This window comes from Nymphaea colorata, chromosome 11 (assembly GCF_008831285.2).
Source record: "Nymphaea colorata isolate Beijing-Zhang1983 chromosome 11, ASM883128v2, whole genome shotgun sequence".
NCBI classification, from domain to species: domain Eukaryota; kingdom Viridiplantae; phylum Streptophyta; class Magnoliopsida; order Nymphaeales; family Nymphaeaceae; genus Nymphaea; species Nymphaea colorata.
In genome coordinates, this window is record NC_045148.1 from 20,346,813 (window position 1) to 20,364,080 (window position 17,268).

At 40.6% G+C, this 17,268-nt stretch overlaps 1 protein-coding gene across 1 annotated transcript; it reads left to right on the plus strand.

Moving 5' to 3' along the window:
- The first annotated feature begins 567 nt into the window (after positions 1-567).
- On the plus strand, positions 568-16,152 carry LOC116263663 (uncharacterized). Its single transcript, XM_050080379.1, has 17 exons — positions 568-2,225; positions 2,731-2,838; positions 2,940-3,094; positions 3,534-3,744; positions 4,299-4,536; positions 5,010-5,166; positions 5,936-6,225; positions 8,617-8,988; positions 9,442-9,527; positions 10,362-11,888; positions 12,223-12,330; positions 12,419-12,585; positions 13,023-13,233; positions 13,799-14,036; positions 14,502-14,658; positions 15,441-15,730; positions 15,864-16,152. The coding sequence occupies exons 1-17, from the start codon at positions 1,127-1,129 to the stop codon at positions 15,898-15,900; spliced, it is 5,451 nt and encodes a 1,816-aa protein (XP_049936336.1). The 5' UTR covers positions 568-1,126; the 3' UTR covers positions 15,901-16,152.
- Positions 16,153-17,268: the final 1,116 nt, after the last annotated feature.

Here is a 17,268-nt window from a genome sequence, read left to right on the forward strand (position 1 = left end):
CTAGTTTTCAGTCAAGCTCGACTTGTTTTCCGAGGTTTGAATTGATCTTAACCAAGCGAGTTCGAGCTAATGCGCTGTTGAATTTTCATCCACGAAAGCTGTCAGAACTCGAAGTTGGTAATGCAATGCAATGAGCGAATGATACTTTAATGGTGCTGTTTGAGCTTTCCCTTCACCCACCTAAATTTCTGGGTCACATCATTGAAAACCATAAGGACGGTGGAGTAACTCTGCAATTTATTTCGCGCGCTAGGTATTGGTTCAAACGCATTAAATTGCCAGCACATTGTCCGACGGTAATAATGCATGGAATGTACGTCATTGGACACAGAAATTCCTATTTAACAACATATTTTTATTATAATTTCGATTAATATAAGCTTCTTGTTCCTGGGTTATGTGATGTAGGCCATTCTTTGTGCAAGGAGGTTATATGTTAAGCTCTTTCACTTGCGATAATGAAGTAATATGACATGCACTTTAAAATATGTAAAATTAATCAACGAGAAATTGTCACTCTTCATGCAAAAGGAAAAGGACACGTTTCTTAGTTACTGGTACAGGAGCGGCGTTATGAGCAAATTGAGGCAAAAAATTTCAACGAGAAGCCAAGTCGGAGAATATGGAAAGAGGGAGCGAGAAGCCACCGGCAGGCGGCCCGGCAGTATAATAGTCTAAATTCTATTCTACTGCATTCTTCTGACTTGTGAGCTCCTCTTCCTTTGTTTCGCAATCTTGCTTGGAAGAGTTCTACCATCGTTTACATGGTGGCGAGGCAATGTGCAGAACAGCCTCCAGCTTTGTTTTCTTAATCGCCCTTCTCCTTCCTCCGGGGCTAGTCAACATGGCTGAGAGCCCCTTGTGGATTTGCCTCAAACTACATAGCAAACAACACCTTTGGTCACAACCTGCAGCAAGCGCTGGCCTTTCAGGTAGCCAACGTTTCTTTCACCGGCTTCTACAATGTTACGGTGGGCAAGAGCCCTGACCAAGTCATCGCGGGCGCCAGTGTAGAGGTGACCTCGACGGCGAAGCTTGCGAGGTTTGCGTTTCCGATGCTGCCTCACAGGTCGCCCTACGGTGCCCCAAGAACAAAGCGGCTGTGATTTTCATTCACAGCTGCGCCATGTATGTTGGTGATGCCAATATTTCCATCCCTCAATCATTTAAGAAATTTTTCCAAAAGAATGTTGGAGCCATCCCCAACCCCCAAAGATTCAAGCTCATGCTCATTTCCTCCTTCAACGATCTCATCGTTTCCGTCATCACCAACCCTTTGGGCCGCTTCTACTGGGGCGACAGTTTCAAGTATACTCAGAACTTGACTATCTACGCCATGGCGCAGTGCCTTCAGAATCTATCCCCAAAGAGCTGCAAGTCTTGCTTAGATGGAGCCGTTGCTCTAATGCTCAAGGATGTTGCATCTTCAACGGGCGGTATAGTTCTATATAATCTTGAGTGTTATGTAGGTTATGACATTTTTCCCTTCTTCGCTCCGCCACCTCACAAGATTCCTCCAAGCAGCGCCATTTTCATCTCAACTAACTGCTCTCCACCAGCATCGAGCAACAAGGTTGGCAGCCCCTTCCACAGAAACCTCAAGGCCCTTCTCAATCATCTAATAGTGCATGCACCTTTTTCTGGCTTTTACAACGACACCGACGGCCTGGACTCCAGCCAAGTCTACGGCCAAGCCTTCTGCCGAGGCGATGTCCTTAGAGACGTTTGCTGGTATTGCATAGCCCAGGCTTCTATCAAAATCCAGGAGCTGTGTCCCAACAGCGAAAGGGCAATCATATGGCTCGACCGCTGCCAGTTGCGCTATTCCGATGAGAACTTCGCCGGCAAGGTAGATGTCTATGACAGGGCATGCCAGCCAGCAGCGGAGAATGCATCAAATCCCGTGATCTTCGATCAGAATTTGAGAATCCTCATCTCCAACTTGACGTCGCTGGCAGTGCAGAGCTCTCCCATTCGCTTCTTTGCTACAGGAACGTCCGTGCCAATGGACTCGCAGAAGATCTATGCTTTGGTGCAGTGCGTGATAGATATACCTGCAGACCAATGCGGGTGGTGCTTGCAGAATGCGAGCTCTGACATTGAGGGATGCTCTAATGGAAAGCAAGGCGGTCGTATCCTCCGGGGAAGTTGCAGCCTGGCTTTTGGAGTGCAGCCCTTCTTTTTAGGCAATCCAATATTCGTATCACTTCCGCAGCCCAATCATGGTGAGCCTCACTCTTAATCATTTTGCCCAAGAACATGGTTAAAGAGATCTAAGATCTGTAGCATGTAGCACGTTTTGGTAAAAGATTGTTAGCCTTTTGAGCAGGGGTGGAGGGAGAGGGGGGGGCCGCCCGGGCCATGGCCCGGGTGAGCCCATGAATTTTTTTTTTTTTATATTGAAAAAATCAAATTTTTTTAGTTTGGCCCGACCGGTCGCTCCTCGTCGCTTCCCTTGGCCCGACCCTAGCCAGACCCGCAAATCGTCTTGGCCCGACCCTAGAAAAAATCTTGACTCCGCCCCTAGAAAAAATCTTGGCTCCGCCCCTGCTTTTGAGCATCAAGCAGGTCCCTTGTGCTGAAAAAATAGTTTGACTAAACCCTCTAATAAAGCAAGAGAAAGGGTTTGGCAATTCTTTTATTTTTTGTCTTCCGGAGGGTTATTTATCTATAATCTTTTACTTTATCTATTTTTGTCTTATGCACATAAGAGTTGTCCTTCTGAAACAGGGCACCATCGCCGGTGGATATTTATTGTCATCTGCTTTATTGGTGGACTAGTATTACTAACAACAGGCTGTTTGTTTTGCTTAGTTCAGAAACGAAAGCAACATCCTGGTAAAGTTCATGTGCCTTGAATGACTATATAGGTCCTTCTGTTCACCATAAAAGTTAATCAGTTTGATCTCCTACTTCTTTAATTTTTGATAAACTAAAAGAGAGTGAAGCAACTTTAGTTGATTCTGAGAGTGCGGAAGAGAATATGGCAACCTATGATTTACCACATTTCAGCCTGAGGACAATAGAAGATGCTACAGATACATTTTCAGAATCAAATAAACTTGGAGAAGGTGGATATGGTCCTGTCTACAAGGTAATTCCAGCAATTAATTTTTGGTTGAATCATCCTCCTGTTATTCATTGTTATATTGGACCGTGTCATTTAATTTTAATAAAATGGTCGATTTCTGAAATTCCTGATATAGGTCGCAGATTTCCCCCAGTTGGCAGAGTTTATAGTCTCAATTGAATTGAAATTTGGTTTTCTTGCTTGATTTACTAGGAGAAGTTCCGAAAGATACATGTCTCTAGGTAATATGCATTATACCTGAGCTGTATAGTCAAACAGTTGTAAGCTTGTGACAGAGGCCTTATCTGAAGATTAAAAAAATTGAATAATTTTTCAAAAATTATGGGAAAAGAATTGATACCAAGTTGGATTTTCCTTACATTCATGAGGACCAGAAGTTTGGAGATTATTTACTTTCAATTGAATGACAATTACATAACGATTGGTGATGCTTTTCAACCAGGGGAATCTTCGCGATGGACAGGAAGTAGCTGTGAAGAGGTTATCTGGAAGATCTAGACAGGGTTTTAAGGAGTTCAGGAATGAAGTTGAGTTGATAGCGAAACTTCAACAGACAAACCTGGTTAGGCTTGTTGGTTGCCCCTTGGAAAAAGGGGAGAAGATCCTCATATACGAATATGTGCCCAACAAAAGCCTTGATTTCTTCCTGCAAGGTTGGTGCCTTTATTTCTTTCACACGCTTACATGTACACACAAGGCATAAATAAAGTTCAGGTATTCAACGATCGAAAAGTGAACTGTTTTCTGATTGAGGTTTAGAAATTCAGTCGCCTATGAGTACTACACAAGGGGGCCTCCGTTAATCGAATTCCTTTTCTGCATATCATAGGATGCCAGTACAGCAGTACTTATTATGCCTTAAAACCAGCTACCCCTAAGCATGAATCATGTGCATTCAGACACAATTTCAAGTTTTTCCACATAAATTACAGACTTAATTTCATCTTCATGGCAGCAGATTATCATGTTCGCAAAATATATATATATATGAAGAAGATATGAAACATTTCAAAACATGAGACAGGATTTAGTCAAATTTTGGAATCTCCAATGTTACTTGGAGGGTATAGGACACATACTTTCATCTGACGTCGAACTGGACTTTTTTGAATCTCTAGAAGCACACTGAGAGGGGGTGAGAGAGAGAGAGAGAGAGAGAGGGTGGGCGTGGTTACTTAAGTAACTTATTAAAAAATACAATGTGCAGATCCAAAACGCCGTGCTTCTTTGGACTGGGAGAAAAGGTTCAACATTATAAAAGGAATTGCGAGGGGGATGCTTTATCTACACCAAGATTCTCGACTCAACATCATTCATCGGGATCTGAAAGCTAGCAACGTGTTGTTAGACGACCAATTGCATCCTAAGATTTCTGATTTCGGGTTGGCAAGGATATTCAATGGAGGTCAGGGCCAGGCAATTACGGGAGTCATTGTTGGTACATAGTGAGTGCAGCGCTACCATTAATATTGATTTCTCAGCAAGTCTTTATAATCACCATAACTTAGTCTGTTCATTGTAGATTTTCATAGTACCATGGTGTCCTGGCTTCTACGATCTCTGATCTGGAACAGGAAGCCAAATTCTCGTAACATTGTGGATCTGTTGTAGTGAACTAGTGGCAAAAGAAGAAATGCAAGATAAATTCTTTTAATTTTATGGCTGATCAACTTTTGAAAGTTGGTAGTCGTATATATAGGATTACAGCCTTATTTTGATCTCAGCTTCTCAAAAGAAAAACTGAAGTAAAAAACTTGCGAGTCAAAAATTATTTTTTCCGACTGTTGGTGGACAATGAAGATGAACTGCATAGTTATGTGACCTTTCGTTTGGTCAATAGTCAGCGTGGTTATCTGTGGGTTGCATAATTGCCGGTTATCTTAGAATCGACTAACGCACTTTCTTTCCTTTCTAACAGTGGATATATGGCTCCAGAATACGCCATGGGTGGTGTCTTCTCTACAAAATCTGATGTCTACAGCTTTGGTATTTTATTGTTGGAAATCATCAGAGGCCGACTGAATTCTGCAAGTATTTGTTCTACTCATGATCAGCGTTATGACCTTGTTGAGCATGTAAGTCTCTCTAAAGAGAGAGAGAGAGCAGAATGTCGAGAAAGTTGTTCTGCTTTCTCTCTCTCTCTCTCAACATTCCCGTCCCCAAATAAATGTTGGCTCGAAATAGAATTTTTTTTCATGGAAATGTATACAAAGAACTGTATCTTCCAAAAATCTTCACTCATCCCTACTGACATCATAAGCAATCAGGAAATCTTCAATTTCTCCATATATAGTTGCAACATGATCAGCTGCTACGCATATTCTATGGCCATTGGGGCGCATCAAGATGCCGAAGTAAGTGGTAGTAGTCGTGTAGGAAGATTCATATTCTAGCTTGATCACTAAGAGCATATACATCTCTGTCTCAACCCGTAGATGAAACAAGTATATTTTGAGGCACAGCAGCTGCCACCAAGAAGGTACCTGAGGGTGGTATAGGTGCTTAAAGGCATTGAGTTGATATGCCAACTGCCAAGTATCTGCAACTCTTGATTTTATAGAGGTGTAAAGCAATGGTCAAGGTGGAGACTGACCTCATCTGGAGTCTACGGTTATAATTTCGTCCCAACCCAACCTCACCCATATGTATGATCTAGCAAATTAAATCCCTACCCACCCCATAACTTATTGATTTGCATCCCAGAAAAGCTGCAAAGAGATGATCAATTAGTACTGCATATGACAGATGGCTTTTTGAATTTTCGAATGTTTGTCAATCTTCAACACAGTATTATTCTTATGTTCGTGCTTATTAATGGGTGTTATGATATATATTCACAAACAGGCATGGAGCTTGTGGTGTGAAGAAAAAGGAACAGAGTTCATCGATCCATTCCTCAAGGACGGTGCTTCAACAAGTGATCAAATGCTAAGATGTTTGCATATTGGCTTTCTCTGCATTCAAGAACATGCTGCAACTAGGCCAACCATGTCAAGGGTGGTTCTCATGCTTGGGAACGTCTCTTTCGTCCTTCCCTTGCCTACACAACCGGCAGTCATCGGGGAAAACGCAGCAGAATCCAGCGTACGACGTTCTTCTTTTATTCGGCCTGTTGCTTCTGAAGGGAGCACAAGGTAAAAGCAATAAAGGTTGCACACATGAAATAATGTGTGAACATAGAAGATATTATACCAATCTACTTGCATCATTTAATCTTATATCTAATGGTTTCATCCCATTCATATGACTTCTGTTCGATATTTTGGATCTTTCAATTCCTGTCTTTCACATGTGTGGGAATAGGGACACGATCAGTGAACTGATACCCATGATGAGAGATCGATGGGGTTGTTCTATAGTGGAAAAGAGTTGGAGCCACTTCTACAATGTGGAATAGAATGATGTAATTTTTGTTACATCTGCTTGCTTTTTTAGATATTCAAATATTCAGATTCCTATTTGCATGTTAAAATAAAACTCTGTACTATGCCTGAATTAATATGAATTCACAATTTGAAACTGATCTTGATCCCATTTTTTAAATCTATAACTGGATCTAACTTTTTAACTGAATTTGAACAGTATTAAGGACAGACTTTCTAAATGTTGGAAATAGGATAGAGGATATTTATTTAAAACTTGATTTGATCCAAATCCAGATCCAACCAGATATTTATTTAAATCTAAACTCAAATTCGACTCTAATGTATGTTCATGTCATTTTTGAAATCCAAAAACAATGTGATCCAATATCTTAATCAAATGTCAAGTTTTTCATATCTGATTTTTTTAGCAGTTAGCTTGGATATCCAATCCAAATCAGGTTTTTTTGGCATTCCTATGTAAGTGACAACTTTTGTGGATTAATCCCCAAATCTTAAAATTTTAATTTTTAACTATCCAAAACATTGAGCATCATAAACAAGGAGAGAGGATGGGGGAGAAAGATGGAGAGGGACGCTTAGAAGGAGTTCTCGAAGTCATTCTTTTTGTTAGAATTTCGTGCATCGTTTACGAATGATCAGTTATAAAAGGTTTCTTGTGTTAATAGTGTTGAACTTGTAGCCATAAAAGCTGTTAGAACTCGAGGCAGTACATTGGCACAATTGACGCCATTGTTCACGACGTGATAACGAGTGATTATGAATATGAAAAGCATACGATGTAACTTTTTAAAAGCATGCATTCTCGTAGTAGTTTTATTTTTAAAAAACAAAAGTTAACTTAATGACTAATGGAGTGTTTGGATGACACTCCAAAACCAAGTTTTGAAGGCAAAATCTGGTTTTGCTTCGGATTTTTGGAATATTTGGGTGTCATCAAAATTATGTATGAAAAAACTCACTCGGTTTTAGCAAGACTTGGTTTTCCCCAATGACGTTTGTTGGCACTGCACGGCCCAGGCTTCTAGCAAAATCCAAGAACTATGCCCCAACAGTAGAAGGGCCATCATATGGCTCGACCACTGCCAATTGCGCTACTCTGACGAGAACTTCGGCGATATGGTAGACGTCTCCGACGGAGCATGCCAACCAGCAGAAGAAAAAGCGTCAGACCCCGCGAGCTTCTATCAGAATTTGAGAATCCTCATATCCAACCTGACCTCACTGGCGATGCAGAGTTCTTCCAATCACTTCTTTGCTACATCTAACAATCTGTGAACGACCACATTGTAAGTGCAAAGCTACTAGCAATCGGATTGGCAAGGATTTTCATCGGAGTTCATTGCCAGGTAAGTGTCATTGTTGGTACATAGTAAGTGCAAAGCTACCATATGTTTTTGTTGTTGAATAGGTCTTTATAATCACCATGACTTCTTTCTTCATCAATTGTAGTTCTGTGCTTCCATGGTGTCTGATCCGAAAGTCAAATTCTTTATGCTTCTTTCATTTACGTTAGGTGAAACACTGTGATCTTTTTTAGTGAATTAGTATCAGGAGATCTGCAAAAAACAAATCATTCCTTTTATTTTTATGACTAAACGACATGCGAATTTGATAAGTCATATAGGATTACAGAGTTCTTGCGATCTCCACTTGTCAAAGAAAAGATTGCAAACAAATGCTAGTCTAAAATTCTTTTTTTGATGCTAGTGCACAATGGAGGTGAACCGCACAATTGTGTTCCATTCGGTTTAGTCAGTGAGTGATATGAAGAGCAGTTCTATGAAGCGACCGCCATTTTAAGTTACCTTAGAATCAACTAACGCATCTTCTTTCCTTCTTTCAGTGGATATATGGCTCCAGAGTATGCAATGGATGGCGTCTTTTCTACAAAATCTAATGTCTACAGCTTTGGGGCATTTTATTGTTGGAAATTATCGGCGGCAAACTGAATTCTGCAAGCATTTCTGCAACTCTTTAGGGTCGTAGTCTTGTTGAGCATGTAAGTCTCTCTCTCTCTCTCTCTCTCTCTCTCTCTCTCTCTCTCTCGCTCTCTCTCTCTCTGTGTGGGGGTGTGTGTGTGTGGGGGTATGAGCGGTTAATTACTTGCTCAAAGAGCTAAAACAAATGGTAAACTTGTAGTACAAATGGTAATATAGCCTATGAGGTGATAGGAATTCGACCAACATATGAACAAATATTTACTTCAATCGATGGACAGGCATGGAGCTTGTGGTGCGAAGGAAAAGGGACAGAGTTCATCGATCCAGTCTTCAAGGACGCTGCTACTTCAACAAGTAATCAAATGCTACGATGTCTGCACATTGGCTTTCTCTGCATTCAAGAAGATCCTGCAACCAGGCCAACGATGTCGACGGTGGTTCTCATGCTTGGGAACGATTCGGTGGACCTTCCCTTACCCACACAATCTGCATCCTTTGGGGAGAATGTAGTAGATTCAAGCCGACGATGTTCTTCTGTTATTACGTCTGTGGCTTCTGAAATTACCACAAGGTAAGGGCAACAAAGGTTGGACCACCAAGAAATATGAAGAAAAAGATATATGCAACTTGTCACTGTTCTAAATTAATAAACCTTGCATGTCGGCCAACTCTCCATTGATGCCCAACCTAACGCTGCTTGGCTTCTCTCAGCAGAAGCTAGAATATGCTCGATTCGATAAATTGTGTCCCAGCTCGAGATCGATCGATTCTTTTAAGATCGTTTACCACTTCCCAATTTGACTTAAACCTTTACTTGTTTTAAGTTTGAAAATTATTCAAAAAAAAAGAGGATAACCTAGATTAAATGAGCTTACTCAACTTGTTTAATCAAATGAAGTTCACGGTAACTCGAACTCGACTCATTCATATCAACTTCTTTAATCAAATGAAATGAAGTTCACGGTAACTCGAACTCACTCATTTATATGCTCTAGTTTTCTGTTAAGCTCACTTGTTTTCCCAGGTTTGAGTTGATCTTAGCCAAGCGAGTTCTAGTTAATGTGTCGTTGAATTTTTATCCACGAAGAAAGCTGTCAGAACTTGAAGTTGGTAATGCAATGCAATGAATGATACTTTGGCTCAAAATATACCATTTGAAGCCACTGTGTATGACGTTATCGAGAGTCACTATCAAAATAAAATAAAAGAAACATATGCGGCGGATGAGTTATTGTTGTTGTTTAATTTTTTAAAACAATATTAAATTGCTGAATATTAAATATATTTAATATACCCAGGGTGCATATTAAATTGCTAAATATTTGCGGCGATGGTCGCTCAACAAATTTAATATGACTCAGTAAATGGTGCTGTTTGAGCTTTCTCTTCAGCCACCAAAATTTCTGGGTCACATCATTGAAAAGGACAAGAATGATGAGTTAACTTAGCAATTTATTTCAAGCGATAGGTATCGGTCCAAATGCATTAAATAGCCTGCAAATCGACCGACGGTAATAATGCATTGAATGTATGTAATCGGACACAGAAATTCCTATTTAACAACCTATTTTTGTTATATATAAGCTTCTTGTTTCTAGTTTTTCTGATGCAGGCCTACTTTGTGCAAGCAGGTTATATGTTAAGCTCTTTCACTTTCACTTAGGATAATTAAGTAATATGACATGCATTTTAAAATATATAAAATTATTATACACTTTTGCATTGTTGCTTTCAAATCAACAACAAATTGTCACTCTTCATGCAAAGGAAAAAGGTGACGTTTCTCATTTACTGGTACAGGAGCGGCGTTATGAGCAAATTGAGGCAAAAAATTTCAACGAGAAGCCAAGTCGGAGAATATGGAAAGAGGGAGCGAGAAGCCACCGGCAGGCGGCCCGGCAGTATAATAGTCTAAATTCTATTCTACTGCATTCTTCTGACTTGTGAGCTCCTCTTCCTTTGTTTCGCAATCTTGCTTGGAAGAGTTCTACCATCGTTTACATGGTGGCGAGGCAATGTGCAGAACAGCCTCCAGCTTTGTTTTCTTAATCGCCCTTCTCCTTCCTCCGGGGCTAGTCAACATGGCTGAGAACCCCAACTGGATTTGCCTCGGCAGCTCAAACTACATAGCAAACAGCACCTTTGTTCACAACCTGGAGCAAGCGCTGGCCTTTCTGGTAGCCAACGTTTCTTTCACCGGCTTCTACAATGTTACGGTGGGCAAAAGCCTCGACCAAGTCATCGCCGCCGCAGAGTGTCGAGGTGACCTCGACGGCGAAGCTTGCGAGGTTTGCGTTTCATATGCTGCCTCACAGGTCGCCCTACGGTGCCCCAAGAACAAAGCGGCTGCGATTTTCATCCACGGCTGCGTCATGTATGTTGGTGATGCCAATGTTTCCATCCCTCAATCATTCAAGAATGCTTGCGTCCCGACTGTTGGAGCCATCCCCAACCCGCAAAGATTCAAGCTCATACTCGCTTCCTTCTTCAACGATCTCATTGTTTCCGCCATCACCAACCCTTTGGGCCGCTTGTACTGGGGTGACAGTTTCAAGTATACTCAGAACTTGACTATCTACGCCATGGCGCAGTGCCTTCAGAGGCTATCCCCAAGGAGCTGCAAGTCTTGCTTAGATGGAGCCGTTGCTCTCATGCTCAAGGATGTTGCATTTTCCGAGGGCGCTACAGCTATGTATAATCTTGAGTGTTTTGCAAATTATGGCATCTTTCCCTCCTTCGCTCCCCCACTTCACAAGATTCCTCCAAGCAGCGCCATTTTCATCTCAACTAACTGCTCTCCACCAGCATCGAGCAACAAGGTTGGCAGCCCCTTCCACAGAAACCTCAAGGCCCTCCTCAATCATCTAATAGTGCGTGCTCCTCTTTCTGGCTCTTACAGCGACACCGTCGGCCTGGGCTCCAGCCAAGTCTACGGCCAAGCCTTCTGCCGAGGCGATGTCCTTAGAGAAGTTTGCTGGTATTGCATAGCCCAGGCTTCTATCAAAATCCAGGAGCTGTGTCCCAACAGCGAAAGGGCAATCATATGGCTCGACCGCTGCCAGTTGCGCTATTCCGATGAGAACTTCGCCGGCAAGGTAGATGGCTATGACAGGGCATGCCAGCCAGCAGCGGAGAATGCATCAAATCCCGTGATCTTCGATCAGAATTTGAGAATCCTCATCTCCAACTTGACGTCGCTGGCAGTGCAGAGCTCTCCCAATCGCTTCTTTGCTACAGGAACGTCCGTGCCAATGGACTCGCAGAAGATCTATGCTTTGGTGCAGTGCGTGATAGATATACCTGCAGACCAATGCGGGTGGTGCTTGCAGAATGCGAGCTCTGACATTGAGGGATGCTCTAATGGAAAGCAAGGCGGTCGTATCCTCCGGGGAAGTTGCAGCCTGGCTTTTGGAGTGCAGCCCTTCTTTTTAGGCAATCCAATATTCGTATCACTTCCGCAGCCCAATCATGGTGAGCCTCACTCTTAATCATTTTGCCCAAGAACATGCTTAAAGAGATCTAAGATCTGTAGCATGTAGCACGTTTTGGTGAAAGATTGTTAGCCTTTTGAGCATCAAGCAGGTCCCTTGTGCTGAAAAAATAGTTTGACGAAACCATCTAATAAAGCAAGAGCAAGCGTTTGTCAATTTCACCATTGATTTTTTTTTACTTTTTGTCTTCACCGGAGGGTTACTTATCTATAATCTTTTACTTTATCTCTTTTTGTCTTCACATGTAAGGCGATTAGTTTCCTTGGCACTAACCACAATCTTTGATGCACATAAGAGTTGTCCTTCTGAAACAGGGCACCATCGCCGGTGGATATTCGTTGTCATCTGCTTTATTGGTGGACTAGTACTACTAACAACAGGCTGTTTGTTTTGCTTAGTTCAGAAACGAAAGCAAGATCCTGGTAAAGTTTATGTGCCTTGAATGACTGTATAGGTTCTTCTGTTCACCATAAAAGTTAATTAGTTTGATCTCCTACTTTTTTAATTTAGATAAACTAAAAAAGAGTGAAGCAACTTTAGTTGATTCTGAGAGTGCGGAAGAGAATGAGGCAACCTATGATTTACCACATTTCAGCCTAAGGACAATAGAAGATGCTACAGATATATTTTCAGAATCAAATAAACTTGGAGAAGGTGGATATGGTCCTGTCTACAAGGTAATTCCAGCAATTAATTCTTGGTTGAATCATCCTCCTGTTATTCATTGTTATATTGGACCATGCCATTTAATTTTAATAAAATGGTCGATTTCTGAAATTCCTGATACAGATCGCAGGTTTTCCACTGTTGGCAGAGTTTACAGTCTAAATTGAATTGAATTTGGTTTTCTTGCTTGATTTGCTAGGAGAAGTTCCGAAAGATACATGTCTCTAGGTAACATGCATTATACCTGAGCTGTATAGTCAAACAGTTGTAAGCTTGTGACGGACCTTATCTGAAGATTAAAAGAAATTGAATAATTTTTCAAAAATTATGGGAAAAGAATTGATCCCAAGTTGGATTTTCCTTACATTCATGAGGAGCAGAAGTTTGGAGATTATTTACTTTCAATTGAATGACAATTACATAACGAGTGGTGATGCTTTTCAACCAGGGGAATCTCCGCGATGGACAGGAAGTAGCTGTGAAGAGGTTATCTGGAAGATCTAGACAGGGTTTTAAGGAGTTCAGGAATGAAGTTGAGTTGATAGCGAAACTTCAACACACAAACCTGGTTAGGCTTGTTGGTTGCTGCTTGGAAAAAGGGGAGAAGATCCTCATATATGAATATGTGCCCAACAAAAGCCTTGATTTCTTCCTGAAAGGTTGGTGCCTTTATTTCTTTCACACGCTTACATATACACACAACGCATAAGTAAAGTTCAGGTATTCAACGTTCGAAAAGTGAACCTTTTTCTGATTGGGGTTTGATGGAGGTTTAGAAGTTCAGTCGCCTATGAGTACTCCACAAGGTGGCCTCTGTTAATCGGAATTACAATTCCTTTTCTGCATATGATAGGATGCCAGTACGGAAGTACTTATTATGCCTTAAAACCAGCTACCCCTAAGCATGAATCATGTGCATTCAAACAAAATTTCAAGTTTTTCCACATAAATTACAGACTTAATTTCATCTTCATGGCAGCAGATTATCATGCTCGCAATATATATATATATATATATATATATATGAAAATGATATGAAAGAATTTAGTCAAATTTTGGAATCTCCAATGTTACTTGGAGGGTATAGGACACATACATTCATCTAACGTCGAAGTGGACTTTTTTGAAATTCTAGAAGCACACTGAGAGGGGGTGTGAGAGAGAGAGAGAGAGAGGGTGGGCGTGGTTACTCAAGTCAAACTGATTAAAAAATACAATGTGCAGATCCAAAACGCCGTGCTTCTTTGGACTGGGAGAAAAGGTTCAACATTATAAAAGGAATTGCGAAGGGGATGCTTTATCTACACCAAGATTCTCGACTCAACATCATTCATCGGGATCTCAAAGCTAGCAACGTGTTGTTAGACGACCAATTGCATCCTAAGATTTCTGATTTCGGGTTGGCAAGGATATTCGATGGAGGTCAGGGCCAGGCAATTACGAGAGTCGTTGTTGGTACATAGTGAGTGCAGCGCTACCATTAACATTGATTTCTCAGCAAGTCTTTATAATCACCATAACTTAGTCTGTTCATTGTAAATTTTCATAGTACCATGTGTCCTGGCTTCTACGATCACTGATCTGGAAGCCAATTCTCGTGACATTGTGGATCTGTTGTAGTGAACTAGTGGCAAAAGAAGAAATGCAAGATAAATTCTTTTAATTTTATGGCTGATCAACTTTTGAAAGTTGGTAGTCGTATATATAGGATTACAGCCTTATTTTGATCTCAGCTTCTCAAAAGAAAAACTGAAGTAAAAAACTTGCGAGTCAAAAATTATTTTTTCCGACTGTTGGTGGACAATGAAGATGAACTGCATAGTTATGTGACCTTTCGTTTGGTCAATAGTCAGCGTGGTTATCTGTGGGTTGCATAATTGCCGGTTATCTTAGAATCGACTAACGCACTTTCTTTCCTTTCTAACAGTGGATATATGGCTCCAGAATACGCCATGGGTGGTGTCTTCTCTACAAAATCTGATGTCTACAGCTTTGGTATTTTATTGTTGGAAATCATCAGCGGCCGACTGAATTCTGCAAGTATTTGTTCCACTCATGATCAACATTATGGCCTCGTTGAAAATGTAAGTCTCTCTAAAGAGAGAGAGCAGAATGTTGAGAAAATTATTCTGCTTTCTCTCTCTCTTTCTCTCTCTCTCTCACCATTCCCCTCCCCAAATAAATGTTGGCTCGAAATAGCATCTTTTTTCATGGAAATGCATACGAAGAACTGTATCTTTCAAAAAAACTTCACTCATGCCTACTGAAATCATAAGCAATCAGGAAATCTTCAATTTCTCCATATATAGTTGCAACATGATCAGCTGCTACGCATATTCTATGGCCATTGGGGCGCATCAAGATGCCAAAGTAAGTGGTAGTAGTCATGTAGGAAGATTCATATTCTAGCTTGTTCACTAAGAATATATACTTCTCTGTCTCAACCCGTAGTTGAAACAAGTATATTTTGAGGGACAGCAGCTGCCACCAAGAAAGGGCCTCAGGGTGGTACAGGTGCTCTAAGGCATTGAGTTGATAATCTGCAACTCTTGATTTTATAGAGGTGTAAAGCAACGGTCAAGGTGGAGACTGACCGCATCTGGAGTTTATAACCTTGGGTGGGCAGCTCACGGTTATAATTTTGTCCCAATCCAACCTGACCCATATGTATGCTCTAGCAAATTAAATCCCTGCCCACCTCATAACTTATTGATTTGCATCCCAGAAAAGCTGCAAAGAAATGAGATGATCAATTAGTACTGCATATGACAGATGTCTTTGAATTTTTGAATATTTCTCAATCTTGAACACAGTATTATTCTTACGTCCATGCTTATTAATGGGTGTTATCATATATATTCACAAGGCATGGAGCATGTGGTGTGAAGAAAAAGGAACAGAGTTCATCGATCCATTCCTCAAAGACGGTACTTCAACAAGTGATCAAATGCTAAGATGTTTGCATATTGGCTTTCTCTGCATTCAAGAAGATGCTGCAACTAGGCCAACCATGTCAAGGGTGGTTCTCATGCTTGGGAACGACTCTTTCGTCCTTCCCTTGCCTACACAACCGGCAGTCATCGGGGAAAACGCAGCAGAATCAAGCGTACGACGTTATTCTTTTATTCGGCCTGTTGCTTCTGAAGGGAGCACTAGGTAAAAGCAACAAAGGTTGCACACACGAAATTGTGTATGAACATAGAAGAGATTATACCAATCTACTTGCATCATTTAACCTTATATCTAATGGTTTTCATCACATTCATATGACTTCTGTTCGATATTTTAGGTCTCTCCATTCCTGTCTTTCACATGTGTCGGAGTAGGGACGATCAGTGAACTCATACCCATGATGAAGATCGTTGGGGTTGTTCCATAGTGGAAAAGAGTTGGAGGAACCACTTCTACAAGGAGCCAGCTAGCGTAGAAAAGGTAGAATAGGATGATGTAATTTTTGCTTGCTTTTTTAGATATTCACATATTCAGATTCCTATTTGCATGTTAAAATAAAACTTTATACTTGCCTGAATTGATATGAATTCACAATTTGAATCTGATCTTGGTCCCATTTTTAAATCTATGAATGGAACTAACTTTTTTGTCTGAATTTGAACAGTATTAAGGACAGACTTTTGTAGGACATAGTAATGGATGCTTATTAAAACTTGGTTCGATCCAAATCCGGATCCAACCGGATATTTATTTAAATCTGAACTCAAATTAGACTCTAATGGATGTTCATGTCATTTTTTAAATCCAAAAACAAAGCGATCCAATCTCTTAATCAAATGTTAATCTTTTTCATATGCAGTTAGCTTGGATATCCAATCCAAATCAGGTTTTTTGACATACTATTTAGGAGATATCTCTCGTGGATTAATCCCCAGATCTTAAAATTTTTGTTTTTAACTATCCGAAACATTGAGCATCATAAACATGGAGTCAGGATGGGGGAGAAGGATGGAGAGGGGCGCATAGAAGAAGATGAGGAGAGTCCAGTCCATACGAACGAATCTCGAAGTCATTCTTTTTGTTAGAATTTCGTGTATCGTTTACGAGTGATCAGTTATAAAAGGTTTCTTGTGTTAATAGTCTTGAACTTGTAGCCATAAAAGCTGTTCGAACTCGAAGCAGTACATTGGCACAATTGACGCCATTGTACACGACGTGATAACGAGTGATCGTAAATCTGAAAAGCATACGAGGTAAATTTTTAAAAACATGCATTCTCTTAATAGTTTTATTTTTTAAAAACAATATTTAATTAAGCGACTAATGGGGTGTTTGGATTACACTCCAAAACCCGGTTTTGAAGGCAAAATCTGGTTTTGTTTCGAATTTTTGGCATTTTGGGTGTCATCAAAATTATGTATGAAAAAACTCCATCAGTTTTTGCAAAACTTGGTTTTCCCCTCTCAAGTTAATCAAAAGCAAGGTTTTGGGTGTATTCACCCAAACAAATAACTTAGACTTTTAAAACTCGTTAAAAAACTTGGTTTTCATAAAATCATGGTTTCAAAACACATCTAAATGTCTTCTGGGGATTTAGGGGAGTGTGACATTGTGAGGCAGATATTGCTGCTATTGCTGCTAGAAGAGTCATGGCGGGATTAGATTTAATGCTCGGGCCCAGTTACTCAAAGTTCGTGTACATGTGCTCAAATGACTAAAATGCCCTTCAATAATGGGGCAAT